Here is a 10,180-nt window from a genome sequence, read left to right as displayed (position 1 = left end):
TCACCTTGCACATATGCGACACAGATTCAAATTATGCCTAGTGTTGACATGTGGATAGGGTTTATTGTCTCACTCTATGGGGTTTGCGTGGAGCTTTATTCTGGGTTTCTTACCACCTCATTGTCCGAATATTTCTTCATTGTATTCACGTTGTCATTTTCGTCAAGCATTCGAGCTACTATTGCTTGCTCACTTCCGTAAACTAAAGAAAATACTTCCAAGAAAATTATGGAAAGATGGGGATATCTTATAGAACAATGTGTATAGACCGTTTTCAACCGTTTGTTCGGAGCTAGGGAGTGACATGCCAGTCAGCGTCATGCTGAATTACACCTTGTGATATATCTTAACTGAATGGAGGTCAGCCACTGCCAGCTGCTGCCCATCGGCTGTGAATGCGATTCCTGTGGGATTGTATAGTCCCTGGGCCACACAGCTGACAAACTGACCTAAATCATCATAGTGGTGAACGTGACCGCTGTTGACGAAGCCTGTGCTCACCACAAGGTAGATACCCGAGCTGTTGCTGCAAACACCCGCGCAGTGATTCACTGGATCGCCGTCGATGGTTGGTCGGACGGTGGCGACTTCAGCAGCTTTGCCATCAGACACATCCACTATGCCCGCTAGTCCCTCTTCATAGTCACTGATCACAATCCAACCATTGCTCAGTACAGACAAGAAGTCAGGTCGTATCGAAACCGGTATGGTGCGTATGAGTTTGCCCCTTTTTCCCGACTGATGTTGCGTCAACACCTTCCGTTTGATATCGCCGGCTATGATGTCTCCATTCTGCATGACTGTTACACTCACGAGGCGTACCTCTGTCTTGCCAACCTCACTCTCAGCTACTGTCTTGAACTCATATGCTAGCGTCATGTATCTTGTGTACACCTTGACGTCTCGTTGGCTAGCAACCACCCATCCATCCGGCATAATCGTTACGTCATCTGAAAATAAAATTGAGAAACTGAAATGGAGTTCTACCTGAATGGGTAAAAAAAAATACAGGATTCAAAAAAGACATCTCAGGTTTTATTACTATAAAACAAATCTCGACGATAGCCAGCATAGAATCTACACAGATTGAACCAGCCATATCAAAACCTTGGGATAAAAAGAAAAGAAAGAAATTATCTAATTCATTGATTCGCTTTAAAAAATGTGGGTTTTTTCGGTCTTAACTCATGATACCTAAAAACAAACATGGAACACTTTCCTGCAATTTTGTTGGTAAAGTCACTTAAAACTGTAGTCTGAAACACTGAAGTAACGTATACCTTTTATACAACTGATAGTTAGTGGCCAAATCCCATTGAGAATCATGTCAGTGTCAGTATGTATAATGGATGCAAGGGAGGTACCGTCACTCATATTACATCACTTGCATTACTCCCTCTTCGTTGTTTCTCACACGGTAATAATTCTAAATTTTCCAAACGGAAACGATTTTTTTGGGCAAATGTATGTTTTGTTTAGAACAATTGTGCAATTACTTCATCACTCGAATAAAAGCTTTTGTAGTTCTCTTTAATTTGACATTTGAGACTGTGTTTTTGTTTGATTGGAAGAGTTCGAAGAGTTCCCTATTTTAGCTTTCTCCACTAATTATTTTTCAATTTTTAAGGAATATTCATAATTGTATATGTAAGACCAGGCTTTGAGTCTAAATGAAATGCGTTCAAGTCAGATAACTTACCTGAATCTCCGGAAATGTAGCCTTTAATTCCCCCCTGATTGTTACAGATGACGAAGCGCCTGTTTTTCCAGTCCGTCACAGCAATCTCGTCAGGTTCAGCAGCAGCAGCAACTCCTCTGGCTGTTTCAAACTCCCCTACACCTTGTCCTTGTTTCCCAAATTCATGACACAGCTCCCACGTGTCCTCCATCACCACCTTACCAAGATCGACGGCACCAATGTTTTGACTCCGTTGAAACGTTGGGTATACAAGTTTGACGTCGCTTTTGGGAGGACGTTCGCAACCACGCTTTTGCAACTGCATGCGTATGTCAGTGTAGCGGACCAAAAAAATGCTGCTAAAGTCTTCCTGATTGGCAGCCTCGGCTACAGCCAACGTATGCAGTTTCTGTTTCTGCAGTTCAAGCAGTATTTTCCTTTTCTCTTCCAATGTTTGTCCGTTATCCTTTTCTCGTTGTTTCAGTTCATCCAAAACTCGTTTCTCTTCTGCTTCGACTTCTTTCATTGCCCGAGCAGCTCTGTCTTGCACGACGCCTAATGCCTGAGTAACTCGGGAGCTGAATGTCTGTTCGGCTTGAGATATGGACATCAAATTTTGGTCTATTTTGACCAAGTCTGTGTTGAGTAACTGCAACTTATCGTTCAAGTCATGTTTAAATTTTGCCGAAGCTTCTTCAACAGTAACGTAATGATGAGATTCATGATCGTCACGTAACGAGCAGAACCTGCAAATCAGTTCTTGACATGTTTCACAGTAAAACTCTTTCTTGTACTGATGCTCATCACACGACGTGGTCTCAGCAAATCCTTGTAGTTTTTTTGCACCGTCGCCCTGGTGAATTCCTGTGAAGTACAATAATATTAGAATTCACCTTATAAAGTTTCCCATAAAAACAATAATCCTAACAGAAAGCAGTTGTTCACCTCTATTGCAATAAGTGTCACAAGAGCTGTACCTTTTGCTCACAGTGTCATGCTCGCCGAGTTTCATTGAAAGGTGATTTAACGGCCCATTTTCAAGTTGAAAGGGAAACGACATTTGCAAATACCAAAAAAAAAAAAACGTCAAAGTTTTACGAAATACCTTACAGGATAATGGTAAATGACAGTCTAAAGCACCCTGTAAAATAATGGCACCTGATGTGAAGTTGTTTTCAAGAAAATGGTATTTTTTGTATACATTTCCAACGATGGTTAGCCGACCACCTTTGGAAAATCCTAACTATCTTTCAACCACTGCTCCAAATTTACCCTTGTTTCAGTCCAACTTTTGGTTAGTTTTCGTTGCATGTTTACGAATGAATGCAGGCCAGCTAGACCGGTTCCCTTAACGTACAATTTTCCGGCATCTTAAAATTGATCAATTTCATCTTCAGTGGAGTCAGGGAACCAGACTACTTAAACATATGGGGTTTTTCTTGGTTTCCCAGCATTTTCAAACACAAAACGTCAAAATGTAAGTGTAACAATAATTTGATCTATTATACTGAACTCCTTAAATAGTTCATTTCTGAAAATTAAAGCAAAAGCCAATGATGTACATTCGCTTTAATACCATATTTTGATTTTAATGCAAACATAGTTAACTTTTGAAGGAGATAAACAAAACAATATTTTGCCCACGTTAGGTATGGACTATTTATTTTACAAACAGGGGAACTATTATGCATCCCAACAACAATTCAGGAGTAACGATTGTTTGCATTAAGGGTGCTAAGGCAATCCGAAACAAAGGTGTGTGTTTTTTTAAGAGGGAACAAAATAGAGTTTTCTTTTGAAATAAAAATGCGCAATTAAAACCGACAATTTTCAATGTAAATGGTTTTCGAGTACATTTTGTAAAAGAAAAATGATCCGGCTACTGGCAATGCTTCTTGGAGATAAGATGGAAGTACCTAACAAATCATCAGCTAGATGCTCTCTGCCAACTTTACGCAAGTGGCTTGACAGTGTTTTAACCTGAGCGTCAGGGGTTAAAGGACTTTGTTGTCTCCACTCGACCAGCATGCTGAACATTTGCTCTTCTGTTTGTTGTGGATTGTCACTCTCTAATCTGTAGATTTGCGCATTGCTGAAACCGAGGCGTGTAGCTAAGTTTTTCCATGCCTGACCAAGTTCACTAGCCAGCTTCCGCAAGAGTACATCAGTCAGCTCTAAATGAAACGACAAGGTAAAAGTAATCAAATGACAGAGCGCGCAAAAGTCTCAACAATAAACATTGGCCAGTCACTGACAGTATTTTAAAGCTTCTTGTGTTGATAATGGACCGGATTTAGCCCGATAACTAGCTGGTAAAATCATGTATGTACGAGGCACCAGCCCACAGGCACAGTGGCGTATCCAGCGGCGGGAAGAGGGTGTATTGGGTATTTTAACCCCCCCCCCCCCCCCGCCGTAAATAATTACTACCCAGGTGCCCTTATTTCAGCAGCAGTGACCCCCCCCCCCGTAATATTTTATACAAATTGCTTTTTTTTTTAAACACAAGTGTATTTTTCGAGTGCCCTTTTTGGAATTTCGCGCAAATGTCGGCAATTGTGCTGCCCGAAAAAGCGCCACATTTTGTCCGATAGTGCCCATGACCTTCCTGTTTGAACAGCGCTAACATGGGAATTATTGTAGCACCCCTACACTTACATTTTTTTACGGCGGCCCAGTGATAAATGAGAGGAAAAAAAACGATATGTTTCAGCACGGATGTACGGTGGCCCTGGTACGACATTTTAATATTGACCTTCTTAATACGAACCTTGTAACTCCTAAATGTTTACGTTGTACGTTCGCAATATGCACGTTGCACGTACTTAATATCGTATTGTGGAAGTAGTTTCTGCTTAATGTGAATGTGCCATCTTGTTAATGTTCACGTTTGATCTTCTTAATATACACCATTGATCATGCTTGATGTCATCGTTGCACCTTCCTTTTTCGCAATATGAACCATGTACCTTCGTATTGTGAACGTTTGACCTTGCATCTTCTTAATATCATTGTTTAATCGTCCTCCTTCGCAAAGTGAATCATGCATCTTGAAAAGTACAAAGTCCTTGCCAAGCCCTACACTTAAACAACCAGTTATGAGGGAGTTTCAATCTGACGGCTGTTTAATGTCACTTAACCTGTTTCTACATTGTAGTGAGTTTTATCATGAATCAAAGCTCTCTGTTTTAATTCACTCATCTTTTACAATTCATGTTCATGATATTGTGCGCTGTTTCACTAGAAAAGAAGTCTGTTTAATTAATTAGACTAATTAATTTCTTGACGGTATACTCTCCGTCAATTACAAAAATGCAAAACAGTGTTCTGTGATCACGTTGAGAAGGCTTTTATCGTAATACTTTACATCCTTCTATCCCTTTCCCTATGGATTCGTCTTGATATCCGCGTATTTAATTAGTATAAGAGTATGATCTAAAGAAGCAATTGAAAGGACCATCATTTATTTGCGGTGGTACCGTTACGAAATAATGTCCACGTCTTTTAAATCAATAACAACAATAGTAAGGACATACTTTGATATTTATTACTTATGGGAAATATCGGGGATTTCACCAACGGTCCCATTCCCGTCAATCATTGCAAAAGCGATAGCGCGCGGGGCACAGGTGGCTTCCGTCAATTATTTTATTGTTTATTCAGTGCATTCCCCCGCAACATTTTACTCGAGTTTGTCTAGGGGATGGATGTTTTCATGGTTTAATGCGCGATTACCCGCCTCTGCGATAACCCGCCACCGCGAGAGAGCGTTATCACGACCACACCGTTGCGTTGAGCGCGAAAAAACGTGTTGCCGGGGCACCCTATACGAAGTTGTTTGCTTGGAGTCAGCCAATTGCACATATTCTTCATGGGGGGGGGGGGGGGGTGGTTTTACTGAGCAGTAGACCGAAAACCAAAATGCTAGTCAAAACAGCGGGGATTCTCATACTATTGACAAATCCGTAGGGATAGGGATTGAAGGATGTAAAGTATTATGATAAAAGCCTTCTCAACGTGATCACAGAACACTGTTTTGCATTTTTGTAATTGACGGAGAGTATACCGTCAAGAAATTAATTAGTCTAATTAATTAAACAGACTTTTTTTCTAGTGAAACAGCGCTCAATATCATGAACATGAATTGTACAAGATGAGTACATTGAAACAGAAAGCATTGATTCATAATCAATGCTCACTACAAGGTAGAAACAGGTTAAGTGACATTAAACAGCCGTCAGATTGAAACTCCCTCATAACTGGTTGTTTAAGTGTAGGGCTTGGCAAGGACTTTGTACTTTTCAAGATGCATGATTCACTTTGCGAAGGAGGACGATTAAACAATGATATTAAGAAGATGCAAGGTCAAACGTTCACAATGCGAAGGTACATGGTTCATATTGCGAAAAAGGAAGGTGCAACGATGACATCAAGCATGATCAATGGTGTATATTAAGAAGATCGAACGTGAACATTAACAAGATGGCACATTCACATTAAGCAGAAACTACTTCCACAATGCGATATTAAGTACGTGCAACGTGCATATTGCGAACGTACAACGTAAACATTAAGGAGTTACAAGGTTAATATTAAGAAGTTCAATATTAAAATGTCGTTCCAGGGCCACCGTACGGATGGGCTTCTCCCCTTTTTCACGTCCCCCTTCTAAAATGGAACCTGCACAGGACACAAGTCCTGCAAGTAGAAAAAAGTGTGAAATCACATGCGAATGGACTCCCCAGTTGTGAGGCCGATTTTCTCGGTTTTACCCCACCTTATGTAACCATACACATCCATAAGAAAACAAATTATAGGAATTGCGCCTCTTTGGCGGGTATTTATGAACTACCAGGGTGACGTGATCAAAACAAGAAGAAGAAAGAACACCATTCCGAAAGGCTGAGACTTTATGGCACGTCTATGTCAACTAAAAGGATGAATACTCATAATTAAATACAGGAACCAAAACGTGATAGATAAAATATTGCTTTCGCCATTGAAAAGGGTCTCCAGTGTACATTTAAAGCGTGCTTTGATCGGTCAATAGGGTCTAGCAAGAATCATGAAACATAACACTTTGCAATATTTTTTTTGTTTTTATAGGAATGAAATTTCTCAAAAGAAATAAGTCAAAACAATAACTAGATTATCAACTAGGACGGATTTACATCGGACCATCAGAGTATACGTCTGATCCCCTGATGTAAATCAGAGTTAAAAAAAAAAAGGCTATCCCGTCGGATTTTTACCTGTAACACAGGTCTTACGCAGCCTCTTCACACCAGTCGTAATTTCCTCGTCATCTCCGACCTGTGTACTAGCTTCTACCGACGTTCTCTTGGCGGTATCCCTTGACGTGTCCATTTGACTGGAAAAGAATCAGCGTAGTTCTAATTTACACATAGTTGTGACGTAATATTGATGAAATCACGCAAGTCGTTAATTAGTCTTCAATTACACTTTGCCACCTTCAAAATGTTTCTGAGACATTCCTTTAGTAGTTTACGTTTTGATTCTAAGAATAAAACAAGTCCTAGTTCTTACACAACACCTGAGGGGTAACTCTTTTTTTTTAAAGAGGTTTGTTGGTCTTGGTGAACTTTGGCGACCTACGTTAAATGCTTTACCTTTGCTTTACCTTTGCTTTACAGAGAAAAGTCTCTAGAAAAGTCTCAAAATGTTTACAATGCCGTTTTGATATGTTCACTCAACCATTAGAGGGGTTCACGTCAAAGCAATGAACATCTCTATAGGCTTAAAGCATTACAGGTGAATGTTATCTGTACCCTTATACAACTTATTAGAAACGGCATTATTTTCCCATTTCGTATCGGTCCATTTACATGCATGTCTAATGCCTTTTGTTTTCCATAACATAAACCAAAGATAGGCTTTACGTCTTGTGAAAAAGTGAAGAAAAAAAACGCTCACTGAGATTTGAACTCGATCACCTGATTACAAGTCAGGACTACTGAACCAGTCCACGAATCAGTGGTTGAACAGCATTATCCCTTGTTATATAACTTGTTCTCAAAAGCCCTGGAAATCATCAATATGCATAACGCAGTGAGAGCGCCCTCTTTTGATATTGTCCGATCCCGTTTGGGTTTGACGCCGTGCAACTTCCGCGCCTAACTTAAATGAAATAAGTGCAGCAATAGCTGTCTATGGCACTACAGTTGCTCTAAATGCCGAACGTAATAGTCGAACCTTAATGCATACTGAGTAATGGACCGTAATTAAAGCAGTTCAAGCAGATTAGTGAACTTTCAGCGCGGTAAAACTATTCGCAGCAATTTACATCCCCCCCCCCCCCTGCAGACACGGGAGAGGGTATTGTTAGCGTGCGCATTTTTGAAAGGTTTGCTATAACTTCGGATTGGATTGAGTTTGGCATTCGGTTCAGTTCCATTCATTCTGCGGTGTGCAATAGCACTGACATTGTCTGTACATGTTAAAAACATTTTTTTTTAATTACTCCGTCTTTATTTTCTTAGTCAAAACATTTCATATTCCACAAATTTGAGACATAGTTAAAAAACAATTGTTGGTCTTTTTAACTAAAAATTCTTAGGCAAAATCAGACCCAGGATTAGGACAACTCCCATTATGATTTGTTATGTCCAGCTCTAAACACCAGTGTTGAGAAGTATACGCTCCTGTTATTAAAAGGCCATCAATCATCCATTTTTTTGTGATGCAGGTAATGTCTCAATGCTGTTCAAAAAATGATTTCCCCAAATGTTGTAGTTCATCTTAACGCGTCACGTAAAACCGTACGTATTAACGTTCCTTGGTCTTGACACTGATGCACCTAATCCATTATCCCAGTTCTTGACTCCTGAATGTAAGCTGCGGCGTGGTGATAATTTTTTTAAGTGATCTCACACGAAAAAAAATGTCAGGGATGTGAAATCTGGTGAACTTGTGGCCATATTCGACTCGGTAGAATAAAGAAATAACCCCGTCCCAAAAATTCTTCCATCGACGCCCCACAGAAACAAATCCGAGACCACCTCACCAATCCGAAAAATCCACGTCGCGACGTGGAGCTTCAACTGAAACTCAGCTTTAACTGTAGTACCATAAAGTGATTGATAATATCCAGATATGTTATATGCGGCCTGTCCAACCATGATTTATTATAACGGCAAAATGATAACATTTGTCTACCAAGCAGGTAAACACTTGCCAGAGTGCTTATTTTGACTTCTTTTATGCCTATAGAGGCCAAGTTTGATCAGACATATATGGTAATGACGTAATGACAACTGGGCAATTTTTTCAGGATATTGTTTGTGTTTACAGCAATAGTCTTACTGAGCCTTATCAAGATGCAACGAAAACAAGCGCTGTTGTGAAATTTGATTTCAGCAGGCATTCACAAAAATCTTGCATGTCATGAAGTAAAAAACCATAGGGTTTCAGACCAGTAGACTGGCATATACCTCAATGGTAGTTACAGGTACCTCCCAAAATTATGAAATTCTACTCACAACTCCAAATGTTCACTACACGCATCAAATTAAAGTCCTCATCTTCTTAATTTATTCATATGTGTTTATTTATGTATTCATTTATCTATTTATTTACTTTGGGGGAGGGGGCCGCGGGTTAATCTGATGACTCTGAAGAATGATCACCCTTACAAATGGTACCGAAGACCTCACAATTTTGGGGGAAAAAAACATGCAAAACAGAGCGCTTTTAGTGCCCAATTTCATTTAAATTTCACAGAAATACAAGGTCACAATCCTTTGCACGGCTTCCACCTTTTTTTTACCAACCATCAAGTTCATGGACCACACAATCCTCTAATACCGAAGAATTTGAGGGCAGGCAAATCGTGATTTGACGGCGTACGCAATTTTGGGCCTTTTTACTGGTCTGGACCCTGTAGAATTCCATGTTTGCTCCGTCATTTCATGGCAATGACGTACTAACATTTAATTTGGTCAAAGAAATCCTGGCCTTCTTCATGACATTTCTGATAATTTGCATTATGGGTATACATTATTTTGAGACACCATGTACGCAGTTTACCAACTACATAAGCTAGTACAATAAGGAGGACCCGATACACTGAGTTTGTGAATTTAATGAACACCACAGGATGAAAAAAGGGGGAAAACAGCGAAAGAAAAACACCTGTACACTGAAATAAGAAGGTTGATTAATTTAAGAGTACATATGGAACCTGTGCACATAAGACATTGCTTTAAGTTCTCCCTATGTTTTCCAGCGTACTTTGACTTTTTTATTGAAATTATATGATAACAGCCCTTCAACTTTGTATTGATAATTATTTGTTATACTCAATTTTAAACAGGTAATCCGATTCTCCACAATTAAAGGCCCTACCCAACACGAGACAGATCACACCACAGGGACTTATATCACAGGTTGATATGAAGGGAATGTCAGTGTGAGGACCCAGTCTTCACTAAGGGAATAAATGTGTGTTTGGGAGGTATTATAACACTCTGTTTAAGACCGGTA

The 10,180-nt window shown here is 39.8% G+C and overlaps 1 protein-coding gene across 1 annotated transcript; it reads right to left on the bottom strand.

Moving 5' to 3' along the window:
- Positions 1-327: 327 nt before the first annotated feature.
- LOC119735316 (tripartite motif-containing protein 3-like) lies at positions 328-2,989 on the bottom strand. The gene is made up of 3 exons (XM_038209015.1): positions 2,968-2,989; positions 1,700-2,542; positions 328-950 (listed from the first exon to the last, which is right to left on the bottom strand). Exons 1-3 carry the CDS (start codon positions 2,987-2,989, stop codon positions 328-330), a joined length of 1,488 nt encoding a protein of 495 aa, XP_038064943.1.
- Positions 2,990-10,180: the final 7,191 nt, after the last annotated feature.

The sequence above is a fragment of the Patiria miniata genome, unplaced genomic scaffold, assembly GCF_015706575.1.
Source record: "Patiria miniata isolate m_02_andy unplaced genomic scaffold, ASM1570657v1 HiC_scaffold_29, whole genome shotgun sequence".
NCBI lineage: Eukaryota > Metazoa > Echinodermata > Asteroidea > Valvatida > Asterinidae > Patiria > Patiria miniata.
This window is presented reverse-complemented; position numbering and strand designations above follow the sequence as displayed.